General features: G+C 40.6%; 3 protein-coding genes and 1 non-coding gene across 8 annotated transcripts; 2 read left to right on the forward strand and 2 right to left on the reverse strand.

Moving 5' to 3' along the window:
* Window positions 1-1102: 1102 nt before the first annotated feature.
* On the reverse strand, window positions 1103-5233 carry pdap1a (pdgfa associated protein 1a). 2 transcript variants are annotated; one of them, XM_020083501.2, is made up of 6 exons: window positions 5030-5233; window positions 4098-4180; window positions 3430-3504; window positions 3098-3222; window positions 2789-2940; window positions 1103-2484 (listed from the first exon to the last, which is right to left on the reverse strand). In XM_020083501.2, exons 1-6 carry the CDS (start codon window positions 5040-5042, stop codon window positions 2450-2452), a joined length of 483 nt encoding a protein of 160 aa, XP_019939060.1. In that variant the 5' UTR covers window positions 5043-5233; the 3' UTR covers window positions 1103-2449. The 2 variants fall into 2 exon arrangements, with proteins under 2 accessions (XP_019939060.1, XP_069373151.1); XM_069517050.1 differs by having other exon boundaries at window positions 1636-2524; window positions 2754-2940; window positions 5030-5218.
* Window positions 5234-6709: 1476 nt separating this feature from the next.
* Window positions 6710-8736, reverse strand: cby1 (chibby 1, beta catenin antagonist). Of its 2 annotated transcripts, none has more exons than XM_020083117.2 (5): window positions 8615-8736; window positions 7593-7691; window positions 7227-7332; window positions 7017-7129; window positions 6710-6863 (listed from the first exon to the last, which is right to left on the reverse strand). In XM_020083117.2, the coding sequence occupies exons 1-5, from the start codon at window positions 8618-8620 to the stop codon at window positions 6783-6785; spliced, it is 405 nt and encodes a 134-aa protein (XP_019938676.1). In that variant the 5' UTR covers window positions 8621-8736; the 3' UTR covers window positions 6710-6782. The 2 variants fall into 2 exon arrangements, with proteins under 2 accessions (XP_019938676.1, XP_019938677.1); XM_020083118.2 differs by having other exon boundaries at window positions 8531-8672.
* On the forward strand, window positions 8707-17994 carry plbd1b (phospholipase B domain containing 1b). Of its 3 annotated transcripts, XM_020083110.2 has the most exons (11): window positions 8707-9492; window positions 10648-10870; window positions 11479-11562; window positions 11667-11808; window positions 11885-12031; window positions 12418-12562; window positions 13547-13747; window positions 15269-15409; window positions 15718-15903; window positions 16070-16176; window positions 16748-17994. In XM_020083110.2, the coding sequence occupies exons 1-11, from the start codon at window positions 9438-9440 to the stop codon at window positions 16922-16924; spliced, it is 1608 nt and encodes a 535-aa protein (XP_019938669.1). In that variant the 5' UTR covers window positions 8707-9437; the 3' UTR covers window positions 16925-17994. The 3 variants fall into 3 exon arrangements, with proteins under 3 accessions (XP_019938669.1, XP_069373147.1, XP_069373148.1); XM_069517046.1 differs by lacking the exon at window positions 8707-9492 and having other exon boundaries at window positions 10345-10870; window positions 16748-17068; XM_069517047.1 differs by lacking the exon at window positions 8707-9492 and having other exon boundaries at window positions 10629-10870; window positions 11483-11562; window positions 16748-17068.
* trnar-ccu (transfer RNA arginine (anticodon CCU)) lies at window positions 9135-9207 on the forward strand. Its single transcript has one exon. It is a non-coding gene; the product is annotated as a tRNA-Arg (tRNA).
* Window positions 17995-19496: the final 1502 nt, after the last annotated feature.

Below are 19496 nucleotides of genomic sequence, written 5' to 3' on the forward strand. Positions count from 1 at the left end.
TTACCTGCATTCACTTTCTTTTTCAAGTTTCATTCTTTTTTTGTTTTGCCCAAAATAAAAGTTGACATAATTCCCACTTTCTCCCACTATCCACAAATGAAGCCATAATTTGCGCAGTAGCAATAGGAGGGACGGAGCTGCTGTACCTAGGTCCTGCTGATAAGTATGCTCGACCAATCGCGAATCAGTCTCAGAAAATTCTCTCCGTCTTTAAAGCATCGAATTACTAATTTAAACCAAACTTACTGGAAAAGCTGACACTTGAACTAACAGCAGTGTGATAAGAACAAACTAAAATGACAGAAACTAACATGGAAGAGGTGGGGTTTAGGACATGTTCTCCACTAGGGGGCGATCAAGACGCTTTGGCGTCACTTTGGGGGAGCAGAAATGTCGTCCATCATTACTTAGTCTGTGCCTTTCACTCTCAATAACATTATTCTGGTGTGTGTGCGATATTTGGTGCAGCCTGAGTTTCAGAGGACCGTTGGGTATCGGTGGAGGTTTCTACTGACGGCCATTTTTTAATTTAAATGTATTTTCGCAAGTAATTGATATATTTCCATTTGCTTCTTATTTCAAAATGTTATATTAAACATAGGTTCATTTTATTTTTAAAAAACGATTTTATCTGACCGTTTTATCTCACATCTGAATCGATATGGTGATTCCATTAGAGTCATAATCAACATGAAAAACAACATAACCATCTCCTGTTTGTCCAATAAAGATTCTGTGATCAAACATGGTATTAAATTGGTCCTTCAGTCTGAGATAAGCAGGACACACTTCATTAAGAGTTTGATTTTCACAATGTGTTCAAATATAAAATATATATTAATAACTTACTAAATTCTCATATTGTAATGACGCACAGAAGCATCCAACTTTCACTTCTGAGTTGAACATCCGGAGATGAGCGAACGATCAGAGGTTTGTGTTGGTCAAATGCTGCCATGTAGTGGCGATATTAACGAACTGCACATGAAGAACACAAACATGATGCTCTGTTTAAATAGTGTTGTTGCGTTTTTCTGGAAACACCAGCTTATGATCCATAGGTTAAAAAAAAAAAAATCAACATTTACAATTGAACATAGTATTTTAGCTATGAATGATTTTATTGTTTAAAAATGACACAAGGGGAAATTATTTTCATGATGTGGCTACAATTATCACTCTTTTCAACCACTCCCATATTATAAGCAATCTTTTTTTCCTGATAAAGACATTTCCAAATCCAGCTAATATGGAGTTACCAATTCTTTATGTACATCTGTGTGGTCTAAATCATACAAATGCAATCTTTGTAAGTAACTGACTGTTGGAGAGGAGTTGAGCTGTCTGTGATCATTTTGTTATTACTGGTGCTGATGTAGAATACCTGATAAACTAACCGAGTGTAGGTTTAATCACAGGAGATAAAGACTGTTAACTGGCCTCGTGTAAACTTGGAAAAAGGCAACAGAAGACGCACAGAACCACAGAGGGTCCCATCGGACGCTGGGCAAGGCCACGGTCGCTGAGGCAGTTTCAGACTACGCTCTCCAGCAATGATGCTCAACCACTAAAACTGTTATTAATTAGGCAATTCAAGTAAGATTCCTGGTGCTTTGAGGAAAGGATTACAGGAAACATTTTGAGAAGACTTTAGAACCAATGAGTACAAGTTGATCAAAGGGAGTAGAAGAGTACATTTGGGAAGAAACCAATGACTTAACTGAACAGTGAAATTAATTACATTCTAAACTCACTCCAAATGTGTAAATTGCCAAAATAAAAAGGGTCTGAAAACTAATGGAAATGAAACCACTGCTTTAAACATGTAGCAGCTGAGGTACAGCATGCCACTTGTTGATCCAAAACAAAAATATATATACCTACATAGTATATTTTCTATATGTCAGTTTATCCTCTGAATAGTTTTCTTTTCTCCACATTTCACTGATTTGCCGTCTTACAAAACATGTGAGATGGAAGGAAAAGTAAAGCACCAAGGAAATTCTCATGCACGCTCGCTGTAATACCTGTCCAGTCATTGAGTAAATTTGTACTAGATAACGTTATAAAATGTATGAATGAAAAGGAATGGAAATAACTCCAGCAGCTTTAGAATTAAAACCCTGGTTGAAAGAGAAAAGAGGTAGTGAAGCACTTGGAAAACCTGCGATTGTCTCCTCTTGGAATTTCAAAGAAAACTAGAGGCATCCCAAATGTTGCATTCCTCTTCCTCTCACTTTTCTCCACCCGTTTCCCCCAGTCCTGACAACACAGTCATGGAAGACCCACAACCCTCAGATTTGAAATGAGGGACAGGAGTTCAGGAGCACCCCTGATCTCACACCTCTTGCATTGGTCCCCTCCCCGTTTCTCCTTTTCCTCCTCCAGATCTCCTTCTCTCTCCATCCCTCTGAGACTGAAGTGCATGATGAAGCTTACAGATGGAGCACTAGCGCTTTGCTTTTGTGTCTTCTCCTTCTTTGTCTGATTTAAGAAAAAAAAAAAAGGAGTTAGACAAAAAAAACTGTGTCAAGAATTCATTTGTTGATTTTTCAGAAACAATCACATTGCGTTAACAAGATTCTTTACTGAACTGCAGGAAACTGTTCAAAGGAGTTACAGAATAAAGTACCAAGTGAAATAATCAGAGGTGATGCGAGTGCTCGCTGTTGTTTGCACTTTTAGTACTTTGAATTTAAAAGAATTCAAATAAGCAACATTACCACCTCTTATATGCAATGTTTTATGTTTACAGAATGGGTCAGAGTTCATTGTCGTGTTTTCTCACCTTTTTTGATTTCGTCTCTCTTCTTGGCAGCATCCTCCCTCTGTTTCTTGATGATGGCCAGTCTGGCGAGGTCAGCCCTGGCCTGCTCAGTCTTCCCCTCAAGATGGAGTTTCATGTAGCGCTCCTTTGATTTCTGCTTCTCTATCTCCTCCCTGAAAGAAGAGAGGATAATTCATGTGAGATAAATTAACAACTTATTCTTGTACAAAATAAGAACCTGCTGCTAAAAACCAGGGTAAGAGACAGTTAATAATTTCAGGAACAAAAAATATCAAATATATGCTTTTTGAGTGACTGTGTGACACTTACCTCTCTCTGCGACTCAGTTCTCTGGGAGCAGCGACGTCTATTTCAGTCACCTTCTTGCTCTTCTGGGAAACACGGTTTGGATTTTCAATCACTATAAGCCCTTCCACTCCACTCCTCTTCCTGGACTGTGTACGGAAAAAAACATCAGTGAAAGAGGAGGACGAGTCAAAAAATCACAGAGGAGCTCATAGATCAAAGATTAATTAAACACTTAAGATTAATTCAACACTACACGAACAAATCTTCATTTTCCTGCCTCACAATAAATTAGCGACCAATTTACCAAATATTAAACAAACCACGGTCATTAATTTAACCGTGTCATCACTCACCTCAGTCTCTTCATCGCTGCTGCTCTCCTCCTCAGACTCTGAAGAGCTCTTTTTTTCTGCACCACCACTTTCTTCCTGTTTAACACATAAACGCTGCTTTCAGATGTGCACTGAACTCAAGATAATCTCCTTCAATCATAAGGCACATAAAAGAGTCGGTCGTGGGGATATTCTTCACAGTTTCTCCTGCCAGCCCCATAGTAGAAAAACTCCACATAATGTCCAAGTGAGTTTACGTGAGAAATCAGCAGGAGATTGCCTGGAGTGTTTATAAGGTTTCTTACATGCGATGCAAGTAAAACTGAAAAAAACAACAAGAAAATAATGATCTCAGAATAAAAAAGAGGAACCATACAAATAGAAAACACTGACAAAGATGTCAACTTAGATTGACAAGATTTGAGAGCTTTTGGTGATACAGGCTGACGTGACATGTGATCTCTGCAGCTGAATTTCTGTTATGTCCATGCTGCATCAGTTGAACACTTTAATAAAACATTATTCGGTTGTTGTGAAGGCTTCTTAGCGGAGAATCTCCTACTGCGTTGTCCATATGTGAAAGGCAAAGGATGGATCCTATTGAGCCGACGTTCTCCTGAATTCATGTCTGAAAATGGATTCGGTCACACCTGATCAGACTTGGCTGTAAATACATGTCTCTGACTCACCAACTCCTTCTGCGCTTTCATCTGTCGGTCGATCTCCTCGGGGTTGCTGAACTGCTTTCCCCGGCCCTTGTGGTTCTTTTTCCCTGCGACACAGTCGTCACCGTTGTTAATGGACAATAGATCATTTGAGATCATATAACAAACAAACAAATAACATACAAGTTTGCTCAATTATTTTCAGGGCAGCTGGGTGTGCGTTTGTGTTCATGCTTCATCACAATCGGCAGACACATAAAAAACACAGACACAAAAATTCTAAAAATGAATCAATACAGTCGCCCTTGAGTAACTCCTAGCTTCATTTGTGTTTAGATTCAATGCTACATGGTGACACAGAGGTAGTGAGGAACAGGCACAGTTCACGTCGGTGCAATAACAGCTCAACACGCAAGATCTCACGATATTACGCAGAGACTGTGGTGGGAGATGAGTCACACTTGACGTTCACTGAGGGCCGGCAAATGTTATGTTATGGCTACTGAGCGTTCGATAAAGACGTGGAGCTGAACAGCTCCCCATGACTTTATCATCAAGTGTTTGAACTGCATCTGCTAACAGTGACCAACGCTAGAAACCTGGAGATGTGCATTTCATTACTGTGCTCTTTAAAGGGAGCCGAGGCGCTGTGCACATGGTACTGGCGGCTAAACACAACTAGCTGAACACCCAAACCTCACTAACGGTTATCTGGGTTTAAATTACACACGGGCTAGTAGCTGCGTTCGCGTTCACGCGCTCGAGACACAAAGTGACAACTGGTACGTTTGTCTCGCCTTCTCCGAGGCGACCCGTGAAACGCGCTGCTAACCGGCTAGCATGCTACAAGCTAAGCATGAGAGGGTTCAACATACTGCCTCGGCTAACAGCTCGCTAGCTACAGTTAGCTAGCTACAAAATGAGCACGCTTCATCCCTCGGAACATCGGCACTCACCCCCTCGAGGCATTGTGGACAGTGATGTTTGTACGGACAGACTCGGCTGCTGCGTCGCTGGAGAAGCGGGAGTTTAAAGAGCCGGAAGAAAAGGTTGGAAACTCTCCCGCTGCCGCAACACACACGTCAAGTGAGGACCCACCGTGACGTCATCCGCTGTCTTCTTCTTGACCGGCTAAACGCGTCGACGGCGCATCGCTGCCCCCCTCAGGGCGATCACCGCCACTGCATCAGCTCATAAAACTGAAACAGCTTGAAGCAATGAAGGAACTCTCTGAGTTCTAAACCGAGTGAGGTCAACACACTGGAGACAGTTTCTTCTATCCCCACTTATTATCTGTATAAGATACTATTATTACAGTATAGTATTCTATAGTAATAGTACTTTACACACTGCAGGAGGACATGTTTTATGGTCTCAGTCCTTCTTCAGGGCCAGTCCACAGTGGCCTAACCGCCTCCTTATTAGTGGAACTGTTCTTCCAAGAAGTTATAGCCATCCTATAAACCAATGGCTGCATACCATAGTAAGACCTCCCATCTTTCCTCCATCCAATGCTTTTTGCCAAGTTTTTGGAAATTCCAGATTTGATCATAAAATTATTTTTTCACTGAATGAGATAAATTTCCAGTGTGTTGTTGCCTTCACCTCTATAGCAACATGTGCAGGCACCCTCATGACTCCCACACAGCACCCTGCTTTATAAATACTGTACACTTTCATCATCCTTACTATAAACAGTTTTAGATCATTTTGGTCTTGGACGTCCATCTACCAAAGGTCCCACATAATTGCCAGAATTAATCCTGGGATAGATTATTGATAATATTACTACTAATAATAATAACATTATTCATATTACACCTTTTAAAATGGCCATTACGAAATGTCACACGTAAAGGACAAATAAAAACAGGCCCAAGAAGGATCCACCATTGGATTCTTGGTTGCTCAGGAATGGAAGGATATATTTATTGGCTGCTTTTACAGTAGCCTTTTAATTGGGACAGTCAGGTCCTGCAGCTGTGATGCAATTGGTCTTTAAATGCCGTCTCAGAACTAAGACACAGCTGGTCTGTGTTTGTAAGTGAAGGCATAAGATGAATTGACTGTACATGGTGCTACTTAGGGTCCCACTATAAAACTGTGTTATTGTTATTAGTATTATGATACATTAAAATTCCCATCTACTTACACAAGGAGGTAGGGAAATATTAAATTCCAGGGTGTAAATCATCACTACTTTTTTTATTAATTAAATTTAAAACAAAAGATTAATAGATAATAATTGTCATAATCAGAGTGTGACATCACCCGTGACATTACCAGCTTCATGAACTGTAAAAAGGCACGCAGAAAACCCAAGTCACCTGATGAGTCTGGACGGCAGGTGACACTTTACTTTTGATAAATATTTAACAGATTCCAAGGGCTATTGATTAAGTACAAATATTTTTTTTTTAAAGCATCTTGTTTGCAGCTTAACTTGTAAAAATGTGAATTTCTAGCTATTCATGACTGCCATCTTGTGGCAATAAATGAAACAAGTAAATAGAATCAGAAAATGAAACCTTGATACATCCGGAAAAGAAGAGAATGAGGATGGCAGCACATCGACCATTAACTTTAAATAATTAAATGGCAGATATATTTTCTAATAATGCACAGTATCTTTAGAATTGTGTTCACAGGGACATGTTTAATAAGAACTAGAAAGTGCATTTCCTGATGAAAATGCAGTGTGATTAACAGTCATTTCTTCCTTCGATGTTGTGTTTTTACATCTTCCACCTCTTTCTCCATCAGATGGTACTCTACAGTCGTCTCTGTCAACTAGAAGGGAAAGATTAGACACCAATTATTAAATAGCTTTAGTAAGACATTAAGCATTGTCATGGAGCCAAAGGGTGATAATATATATCAGCCCAGTCACAAATGATAAACACCAGTTTATTTCAGGTCACTGCATCATGAGTCAACTCTCACCATGTCCAGGAGGATTTCAATCTTTAGTTTTAGGAGGTTGTTCTCCTCCTCCAGTTGGACATTTCTTTTCTTGAGCTTCTGTACTTCCCTGCCAGATGTATTCTCACCAGATTCTGTTCAAATAAATGAAAAAGTGTAATACAACACTGGTTTATCAGAAACAGACAATGAATCTGCATAAGTCCGTATTGAGGTCATCAAAGCTATTACCTGTTATCCACTGTCCCTCTTCAAATTTCCAGCTCTGGCCTCCGATGTTCATCACAGGAGGTCCATACTCAAGGCCCAGCTCGACTTCTCTTGTTGACCTATCCAACTGAAAGAGATGAGCAAGAAACCACAGTTCAGTGACCTGCTTGTGCACCTACATGACAAACACAATGTAAAACTACTATTGTATAATCATCATCTCAGATGTCTCGAAAATTCAACCAATTATCTCTCTCTCTCTCTCTCTCTCATACCCTGAGTCATCAGTGTAGATCTATTAACGAGCTTTAAGGATGTGATCTCCATTTGTACTTACTCATTAAAACAGTATCTGTTTAAAAGAGAACACAGGTTCTCTGGACTCACCGTATGAAGGCTGGACAAGGAAGCAGATCTGCGGGGAGGTGTTTTCTTCGGACTGAACGTGTTCCCAAAGAGCGGCATCTTTAGTGATTTTTTGAGGTTCTGCATAAGAGATGGTTCATTAATTGTAGAATTGGTATTTTTGGACAATACAACAGAGTATTAAGGCCATATTACAGAAAAGAAATTAAGATTTTGAGAATTAAATCATTCTATTAGAGAAATGAGCTCATAGTTGAGAAGAGTCATAATATTACAAGAATAATTTCACAATTGAATAACGTTTTATAATATTACGAGAATAGAGGCAATATAATGAGTAAAAAGTCATAATGTTACGAGATAAAAATTAACAAGAGGAAAGTTATAATATTACGAGACCACTACCAAATATTTACTCCTCACAAAGAGGCAATTTCTTCAAGTCTGTGGTTCTTTATTCAGAATGGATATAGTTTCTTGATAAATCATTTCTAAGTACTAATACTTATGATGATGAAAAGATGAAGTATTTGGTTATTTATGAAATCTATACTAAAGTATAATTTAACAACATTCATTTATAAGTACTGACACTTATGATGGTGAAAGATGAAGTATTTGGTTATTAATGAAACATATACTAAAGCATAATTTAACATGCTCCACAATCCTTATTTCCACAGGCTGATCTTCTGACCTTCCTGCTCTAAATGACATGTACATGACATAATATTACAACTACATCTCGTAACATTTTGACTTTAGTCTCACACACTTATGACGCTTTCTGGTTAAATCACGTCTTTAATCTAGAAGACTGGTATCTTTTATTTGAAATGGCCTTGATCCTCCGTCGTAAGACAACAACCCCACACAGCCACAGTACATGCTTATCGCTACTACACCGCTAATCTAATGCTAGGTGGCTAACCGCCGCTAGCTGGGAGTTCTCTTCATACCTGACACTTAAGTGAACCTGTCGGCTGCCTCACAGAGGGTTAGTAGCTGCTGTGTCACTGAGAGAATGCAGTTATTATATTTACCTCCATACAGACTATTAGTTTAAACTCTTAACGTGGCGACACGGACTCACGAGCAGACAAACAAAACCACGCTGCCTACTGCGCAGGCGCGACCGACCCATCGCTGTAAAACAGACCCGTATCTGAAATGTTGAATGACTTCTTTACAAATCTATTGTATGTAGCTGTGCAGGGATACAAATCAATACGTGTTATCATTCTGCTAAGCGTTTTGATCATCTGTTTACAGCGTTTACATGTACGTGTCTGTGGTAAGAGTAAGCAAGACTAACACAAAAACCCCTATTGAGGGGAGAGAATGGTATAATCCATAAAACGTATCACCATGGTGATGGCTTCATTCTTTTCTTTATCATTTTAATCTTCTATTATCACACATTTTTTTCTCCGTATTAAATAATCAGTTAGTTTATAAATCCAGGTTTTAACACAGATCTGGACTATAACGTTTAATTGATTTAAATAAGAATAATCAGGACCCATTGATATGTTCGATGCTGACCCAATGCAGCGTCACTTAGCCCCAGTGGCCTAATGGATAAGGCACTGGCCTCCTAAGCCAGGGATTGTGGGTTCGAGTCCCATCTGGGGTGAATCTCTTTATGCCACCACGTAGCATCAATTGATTTTTAAATCAATTAAACGTTATAACGGGATTTATCACATCTACATAACATCTTGCAGCGTCCTGAAAAATCAGTGTTTCCACGGCTGCTGAGGAATCGAACTTCATCACCATCACTCCACACTGAAGTGATCACAGCAGCATTCTCTCACTGAAGTACATGGACGGTGGAGGATCGCAGGGAAGAGATCAGCCGACATGGAGAGAGTGCGCGTGCTGCTGATCACCCTGGCTGCATCAGTGCAAACCCACCGTGAGTAACACTTTTCCTGCAGAGTGATTGCTGAGTTGTTGAATGGAGCTGAACAAATGTGTGATGGCAAAAAAAGAAGATAAAGAGGGATGTGAGGATGATGTGATAATGTAAGGATGAACAGTTTTTGAAGAGGTGAACTCCTCTTTCTATTCATTTCGAGCAAGAGAACGAAAGTGCAGAAAAAGGTGATTATTTAAAAAAGTATGAATATTTTAAAAAAAAAGAAAGTAGAAAAGCAGCTGAGATTTAGATGTTTAAATTGTTGAAATTTGCAGGTAATGCAATTTACCATTATCTTTCTTTCTTTTGTTCATTTTTCAGTTTCCATTCAAACATCAGCTCATTCAGGACATTTATTCCGTCGTACTCTGGTTTTCTTGCTCCTTCACACTGCAGTTTTCAGCTGGAACTTCAATATCTAGTTACAGATATTTAAATTCCATTGTGTAAATCATCACTACTTAAGAGGTTTTTTTAATCCCTGTAAAAAAAAAAACAGATATCGATTAATAATGTTTGTCAGAATCAGAGCTCTGAAGTCAGCCGTTATGTCACCAATCCTCAGGACCTGTAAACTGGAACCTGAGAGGCCCTGAGTTTTTATTGAGGAGTTCAGGAATGTGATCAGATGCTTTATCTTTCAATCATTTATCTTTTAACCTATGTCATTGTAACATCATACAATTTCATTTTACAAAACCCTCAAACAATTTCATAGTTGTGCAACACCTTTGAAATATCATTTACTCTGATATTCTTAAAACAAAAAGGTTTATTGTTCTTTATTATGCGTTATGGCCGAGGGAACCTGGGTACTTGACCACTTTACCAGTGCAGTAATCTGTCATTGTGTACCTCATAAGGTTTTGTGTATGTTTACTATGGATGAATGGATATGAGGTGCAAACATTGCATTACCTACTTTTTTTTAGCTTCAAACAATAAGTCATAATGTGTCAAAACAACTACTGTGCACTCATCAATGTGAACCCATGTGCCAATCCAAGGAGATTAAAATGTATTCGTCTTGTGACAGAGAGCAGCTAAGTAAAAACTGTTTTCCTGATGTTATTGGTGTCACAACATTATCTTACATAATGAGTGTTATCCAACCTCAGCCCTGTAACCTTGTCCCTATTCCTACAATGGTAGAGCTCAGAGAGGCCACCGTTAACTGGGATGCTGCCCAGAAAAGTGTGATCCTGAAGGAGGGGGCGATGGAGACAGATGGGGGAGCGTACGGATACTTCAATGATACTCTGCTCATCTCTGGATGGGGCATGTTGGAAATCCGGGCAGGTCATGGAGGAATCCCACAGGAAGACGAGACCACTTTCTTCCTGGCTGGTTACCTGGAGGGTTACCTCACTGCTGGGTGAACAAGGAATACTGGTTCATTGTCGATTGATAAAGTTTTAAAAAGTCACCCACACCTCAAATTCAAGTTCAATTTGGTACTTTTGGTCTCAAAGAGAGATTTGCCTGTGTTGGTAATCGGTTACTGCCCAAAATCATGAATATAGTGTAATATAAATTTTTATTTTCAGACAGATTTCCCCATCACAGGGTACTAGAAAACATTTTATCTAACATGAATGATGAGTTTGTTTTTTGAACTATTTAAGTACAACATTGTTTTGCATTATTTTCCTTTTCTTGGATGGGAAGCTCAAATGCCGTCATCAACGGAATAATGTCGTATTGTTGTGTTCCACATTTATAAGTCATATAAACACAGAGAATCTAAGAAACTATTATCATTTCACTGCTTCCTAACTGATCAGCAACTGAAAATACAATGGATTGTTATATTCTGGAGGGATAGTTGCTGCTTCAGTTTCAAGCTTCAATTTTAATTTGGATATGAACATTATACATTACTGGGTTGGGTTATTGCGTTTTTAAAACTAAAATCTTAACAAAGTAGCTCGTAATTTGGAAAATCTTTTTTTCCAGCTGTACTTATTGGTTTCTTTGTTGCAGACAGATGTTCACTCATTACTCCAACATGTACCCTCAGCTGATTAAGAATGACAGTGTTCTGAATCCCCTGAAGAAGTTTTTGAGGTACTGTCCTATTATCTGTTTAAATGCAAAATGCAAAAATGAGATGCAAAGCAAAAATCAGGCAGCAGAAAATTGCCTCTTGGCCTTCTTCAAATGATCCACAGCACGCAAGACCGGTGGGCCAGGGAGCAGGTGAAACTCAGGAGAAACCGTGACCCCCTGTGGAAGCATCTGGGACTGATCCTGGCCCAGCTGGACGGACTCCGTGCTGGAGCAGCACAGTGGGCCAAGAGCAGACACAGAGAGGTGTGTGAACGTGTGCAGGAGAAAGAGTTGACACAGTATCATATCTCTCATCTCTGCTGCTTTCCTTCCCACCCAGCCTCTGTCAGCGTTTGCAGTCCAGTTTCTGAATGGCGTTGGTGACCTCCTGGACCTGGTCCCAGCTCTGACACCTCGTGCCAACTCCTCCAAGGGGGGCGGCACTTTCAGGATGCCAGGAATGGGCCACTGCACTGCTCTCATAAAGGTAAGGCCAAGCTCGTTTGGCTCAAACTGTGAGGGAGCACTTGGGAAAGCTCAACAGAGGCCTAATTGCCTTCATTGCGAGTCTTTATGTATGAGGTTCCCTCTTCTTAAAAGTCTGTCAATAAGTGCAGAGGGCCAGCACCTACACCCATTCAGGGGGAAGCTTGGCTGCTTTATTACATTTGGATAACATTTTATTTCTTCATATTTCCTTTAACTACAGACACCTGATTGCTGTTTCTGATTGTCAATATACTTACAAAGAATTTAATGACAATATATTCTACAATATGAAGTTGTAGACCAAAGATTCCTGGAATTAGAATTAGATAGATGGATAGATAGATAGATAGAATTCTTACCCTCTCTGTTTCCTCTGGGTGTCAGGTGCTGCCAGGCTTTGAGAACCTGCTGTTCGGCCACTCTAGCTGGTACACTTATGCTGCCACCATGCGCATCTACAAACACTGGGACTTCAAGGTGTCTGACACACACACTGCCACGGGAAGGATGTCATTCAGCAGCTATCCTGGTACACACACACACACACACACACACACACACACACACACACACACACACTTATGAGCTGTGTGAGAATGTACACTTTCTCCTGAGAGAAAGTTGACATGTTGTTCTCTCAGTAAATGAGTTCGACAAGCTCTAAGATGAGGCGAACTGCTCGTCCTTAATCCACACAGTGTCATTTTCTTCTCGGGAAACAAAAACACTGATGTCAAGGACTTGACCCAAATCCTCAATGAACAGTCGCCCAGTTGCATAATTCCTCTGCTGAGCACACAGCTTATAGTCTATGGCAAAGAAACGTATATCACAGAGTGTGATCACCCAAACAGAGCCGTGATGAAATTAATTCCCTCACTGTCGACAGAGGAGGCTGAGTAATTTTGTGGGCAAAGATTTATCAAGTGGCCCAAGCCATAAAAATCCTCTTAAAGGCTCCATTGCTATCAGAACACAAGTGGTTTTAAAGTGCTATTTTTAGATGCCGAGAGGCCAAGGATAACACTTCTTCATATTAAAAAAAAAGAGATGAATCAAACCGCTGCCAGTGGAGGTGGAGATTGACCCCTGCATCCTTCTTAAGCGGCTTTCTCTCTTAAACTGATAAACATTGAGCATACACAGCAAACAATGGCCTTAATGCAGAAGGGAAGACAATATTCTTCCCATTATAATTCGTTTTGTTAATTCCATTTTAATACAGCAGTTAAGAGGAACAAAATTTGTGATATTTCCAGAGAGATGTGGTGGAGTGGGAGTGTGAAGTCTAATTAAACGGAGATTAGTTGCGGAACTGTAGCGGTTATGCAAACTGTGGGTTGAACCTGAGGATAAAAAAATGACTTCATCATCATCTCTGTTTACTTTCCCCTCCTTTTTCAATCTTTGTCTCAAAATACTGTTCTCTTCTCACCTCCTCTGCCCACGGCTTCAAAATGACCGCCACTTCTTCCCACTCCTCCTCTTACACCTCCTCCTCCTCCTCCCCCAGGCTTCCTGATGTCCCTGGACGACTTCTACCTGCTCGGGAGCGGCCTGCTGATGACTCAGACATCCATCGGCGTGTTCAACGCTTCCCTGTTCTCCGGGCTCAGCCCTCGCAGCCTGCTGGCCTGGCAGAGGGTGCGCCTGGCCAACAGCCTGGCACACAGTGGACAGGAGTGGGCGCAGGTTTTCTCCAAACACAACTCAGGTGAAATCCTGTTGGATTCTAGAGTTGAGGAAGGATTTGTTTTTTCATGCATTGTTGCTGAAACATATCAAACACCACATCAATGACAAAATGTGAAGCATTACTACTACTAATAATAATCACATTAATAATAATAATAACTATTTTGATTATGATGTTGTTCAAGCTTTGAAATGAGATTTAAAAGTAGCAGTGGAGTCAGTTGATCTGATCGTCTGGGACCTGGACTCTGGAACAGTGGACTGGCAGACCTGAGGAGTCTGTGAGGAGTGAGGAGCTCAGTCGTACTATATGGATTTATATATTATATGTCTAGCCACTGATCTGTTGATGATGGCATATCTTTAATTATGAGTGCACTCCATCTAGATTGTCTTTGAATCTCCTTTACCTCTTTAGATAGTCACCATGCATCCTCATTATCCGTGCGTCATTGCACTGGTTGCTAGGGAGAATATGCGTCTACTAAAACTTTAGTGGTTTTGAGTCAAGTGATGGCACAGGACAGAGCAGTAAGAACAAATGAGACTTGAAACAGGTCTGGGACTGGATCCCGGGCAATGTAAGAATTCACGAGGTGAATTTCCATCGAGATGGAGCAGACTCTCAAAACAGATCGTCCTTCTTGTTGCACAGCACTTGTGCATGTTAATTGGGCAGCTGCTTTGATCGACTCGCGTCATGTTGCCATGGGAGGGAAGAGGGGAAGAGGACAGAGTGTTCTTGAGACTGACAGTCCTCTCATCCTCAAGAAGCCCTTCTCTGCTCTCCTTCTCACCGTCCTGCCAAACTGTGGTAGTAGTTCCTTCACCCCGTGTTTTCATTTCATTCCAGTAGATTTAGGTGTGGGATTTACTGTCTGAACAAGTTGGTAACTCCTGGACGAGAAACGGTTTTCCTCTCACCAGTCCCTCAGGCACATACATGTTGTTTTACCTGTGTTAGTTGAATGCTAGCAGCCCACTTCAACAAGTTTTCTATCAATAAGACATAAGAGTCTGCAGTCACAATAACATTGGGCCTGTACTTGCAAAATTGTTTTTTGTAGTTAAATTATTTCACCATCAGGGCAGCTGTGACTCGAGCGGGTCGTCCCAAGGTTGGTGGTTCGATCCCTGGCTTGTCCAGTTTATATACCTTGGGCAAGATCCTGAACCCCACTTTGCCCCTGATTTGTGTGGGTATATGACTGGTGTCTAATAGATGCTGTATGAATGTGTGTGCCTGTGGTTTAAGGTGCCTTGAGTGGTCACGGAGACTAGAAAAGCTCCATTTAGATTATAAATACAGTCTATTTACCATCATGCTCACAATGAATGATCCTTTTCCCAATGTTAAGCTATGATTTTGTTTGCCATGGTCCCCATCAGCCGACATGAACCATGGATCATTAGATTTGCAGGTATTTACTTCAGAAGCACCAGGGAGAAGGAGACACATATAGATTTATTGGTTTTCTGACTGATACATTAGTTGGGTCAGCATAAGTAGGAAACAGAGCATGTTGACACTGTATTTCAGGTACATATAACAGCCAGTACATGGTGTTGGACCTGAGCAGGGTCTCTCTGGGTCACAGCATCCAGAAAGGAGCTCTAACTGTGGTGGAGCAGATCCCTGGGAAGGTGATGCACTCGGATCAGACTCAAGCTCTACGCAGGGGTAAGAATCAAACAGCATCTACATCTGTTTGTGTGCTACTACAGGTGTTTGTTAAATGTGTGGGGACAATAGACTGTGTGTAGTATATATACAATATGAATCATCTTGAATGCACCCTGGAGACTTGCTACAATGTATAGGTCATAAATCCCTCCTCCTCCATGTTAGCAGACGGGACATGGATCAAACTAAAACATCATGCCAAATTAACGCTCATGTCCATGATATTTTGGCTTCATTTCTGGATAGTGGGAGGAAGTGGTAACACATTTGGATCACCTCCATCTTCAGTGTGCTACACTTTGCAGGTTATTGGCCATCCTACAACATACCATTTCATGCTGAAATCTACAACCTGAGCGGGTACGGCGTGATGTGGAAGAGATACGGAGTCGATTTCTCTTACGACCTCTGTCCCCGGGCCAAAATCCTCCGCAGGGACCAGGCCAAGGTGTCGAACCTCAACTCCCTCAAACACATCATGAGATACAACAGTAAGTAGAACGCTACCCCTGATTGCATTCCTCATATTTTATGTATTTTCCTGAGCACAAGGCACTTTAAAGATGTGACAAAGAATACAAGCAAATCATTTAGGATATTGTTGCTGATTTCAAAATGTAAGCAGCTCAAGTAAAAGTCAGATTGGTTCTGTTGCAGACTACAAGAGAGACCCCTACTCTAAGGGCCATCCATGTAAGACCATCTGTTGCCGTAACGACCTGAGACCAAGGAAGCCACGCCCGGGAGGTTGCTATGACACTAAGGTCAGAGGTCAATTTTTTCAGGATAATATTATTGCCTTTTTTTTTCATTAGTTATTGGCCTGTTATTGTCGCCTGCCATCGTCACAAATGACCTTGCACCAACAATGTTTACTGGCAATCTGTACAACAGTTTCAAGGCATTTCACTTTAAACCAAAAATGGCACGCTGGAGCAAGATTGAAAGAGTCTGGGCATCACCAAAGTCCTTCTGATTTATCATCATGGGAGCAATAAATGTCTGAACAAAACTCAGCATCCATTCATCTAGTTGATGTAAAGATTTTTCATGGGATAAGTGAAGAATTCAAGCTGTCAATTTTTCTCAGAGGACTTGAATCCTTACCATTTCTACGACAATAAACCTCTTGAATCTACCTTGAAAATTGCATTAAACCCACACTGGGTAAACCAAACTTTAATAACACAGGTTTGATTTAATATATACTCCATTAATGGCAACAGAGATATCATCCTAGATGTGTACAGTATTAACTTTTTAATTTGAACCTTATTAAATGTCTGCACTTTCTTCCGATGTGCCCTCTCTGCTCATTTCTGTCTCACGGTGCAGGTGACAGACTACCAGATGGCTCTGCAGCTGGTCGCGGAGGCAATAAATGGCCCGACGACACAGGGGGGGCTGCAGCCGTTCTCGTGGCACTCCTTCAACCTCACAACTCATCAGGGTCTCCCTCACACCTATAATTTTCCCTTTGTCGTCATGAGGCCCGCACTGCACCAGCCCTGAGAGCACAGAGACAGAAGATGTCACCCTAAAGCACAACAGTGAACATCCTGGTGGTGCATATGAGATAACTGAGCACAGTGTCAAAAAATTACAATATATATAGTACTGCACATGTCTCACTAATTTGATTTTTAAAAGACAAGTGTAAGGGATTAAGAGGGATCTATTAACGTATCATAATATAGTTTACCCAGAGTTTGCCTTACACACATGCACAACACAGCAGGAGGTTCTCTGCACAGACGTGTTCACAACAACAACAAATCCTGGTGGTGAATCAGGCAAAAGCAGGATGTGACGTTTATAATAATCATAATCCCTCCCACTCGCTCGCAGTGGATCCAGCGGGGGTGGATTGTTCTTGTGTCCACACATCGATTTCTCCTGGATTACTGCAGACATTGTACCAGGAGGCCAGGCAGATAAAGTCTGTGGAGCGACACACATACCTGGAGAAAAATGGAAGAACCTGCAGTGCAGTGCATTTCTTAAAGCAGCTCTAACTAAGCTTTCATCAGTCTTTAATAACATGAAAGCACATAAGACTTAATATAAAGATGGATGACGCATCTCCACCTCTTCTCTTTGTACAAGGGCCAAAAGCCAAAGTATCCTGTATAAGGGTGCTGCCATCTTGCCCTGTTGATATAACTTGGAGCCAAAGGCATTGGTCATCAGTGTGATAAGAACTACCTAAACTGCCAGAAACTATGGGAAAAAATGTATTTGGTGTGTAATTTGACTGCTACCTGCTAACATGGAGGAGGTAGGGTTTGTGACCAACACTGCAGCCAGCCACCAGGGGGCTATCAAGATGGTTGGGCTTCACTTTTGGGAGCTGTCATGTCATCCGTTTGTGTATAGTCTATGCCTGAAACAAGAAAGTTATGGGTTCATTTTTACATTTATATATTTTGATATTAATTTATTTCTTTTAATATTTTCGTTTTTACTTCTATACATTGTTGACTCACATTTGCTCTGTATGGAACAAATATATCAAATATATAATATGACTAATTATATGAAAATATTAACAAGAATAAAATCTGGATACCTGATGCATTTCATTATAGTCACAAGAAGGTTTTTCAGGTTTTAATCTTTGTCAAGGTTATCCAAGGCAATGAGAGCTAGACAGGAAATTGAGATTTACTTTCAAAACAAGACATCTATGTGTACTTTTCCAATGAACCACAGCAGTTCCATGAATCAATACATAACATAGAAAAAAAGTAATGACTTGAATAAAATAGAAGAATTGAAAAACATTGATTCTTTGTTGAGAGGGGGTAGAGCATATTATACATTTTAACCAATATTTGGGCCAAATCACTATCTTCAAAGTTGTGGAAAGTAAGCAACTACTTTGGTGCTCCAGATATTTAGGGAACCATGTAGCAGTTCATTTGTGGTTATTTAAATTATCTGTTACTAATTTTTCTTTTAATATTGTGTACAATAAATCGAAGTATAAAATTAAAGCTGCAAATAACAGCCCTGGCACCTTGAGCATGTCAGAGGGTTGTGCAGGTATGTAGTGTACACATATGTTATATAGTATACACATTTCTCTCTCTCTCACGCACGCACACACGCACACTCATACACACGGTAATACTGCCCTCAGCTGGAAGTTGACAGTAAATTACCTGATCTAGAAAATACATTTCACACAAAATTCAAAATTATGGACTTCCTGTTTGACAAGAAATTGGCATTTCCTGTTCCAGTCGGTGGCACCATGACCAAGATTTCTTCAAGTCTGGACTTCTATCCAACATGTGAAATATCAGAATGATCTAATTATGTGGAGTTGAGTCACAACAGTTTTTGTTAGCTGCTGCATTGAAACCACCCTGTTTGACAAAAAGCCAGGAATGTCTCAATATTACACAATCAAGGTCTTCAGAGGTAAACTATATTTGCTTAAAAGTTTCATCATAGAGCTGAAATAGGGATTTCATTTGTTCAATTATTAGGGGAAACAAGTGAGTCATTTCACCAAACCCATGCAAAGGACCTGTAGTGGCAGTAGAGTTTCTATGCTGGTGTTGAGTGTCTTCAATGTCTGGTCCACTTATTTACAAATTCTCTGGCGGCTCTGTTTCTGCAGAACGATGGCGAGTGTTTATGAATGGATCATGTTGGGGTTGGAGCTGATAGATGTTGAAGAGCAATTACTTTTTCTTAAAGAAAGACATTTTCCATTGTTGCTCATTCAATTACATTACAAAAGCAAGTCTGCTGGAAATGAGATGCTACTGAGTGGACCCATCACAGCTCTTGCCATCTGTGTCTCCTCATCGCCTAGTTAAATTTTTGGTACGGTATCGGGCTCTGTGTAGGGTACACATCTACACATAGGCTATGTTGTAACTTCGACGTTACTTGAATTGGGCTTTAGGCTACCTCGATGCAACACCCCTGTTATACCTTGGAACCCACTCATTTTTCTGTAGTCTTTATCAATTCAGTTTAGTTCTACAATCATATTTAGGGCTGCAGGTTTTATTTTGAAGGTCTTTCCCGGTTGTTACACCTCACTTCCTGGCGCTTGACGCGGAGGATG

This window comes from Paralichthys olivaceus, chromosome 21, assembly GCF_024713975.1.
Source record: "Paralichthys olivaceus isolate ysfri-2021 chromosome 21, ASM2471397v2, whole genome shotgun sequence".
Taxonomy (NCBI): domain Eukaryota; kingdom Metazoa; phylum Chordata; class Actinopteri; order Pleuronectiformes; family Paralichthyidae; genus Paralichthys; species Paralichthys olivaceus.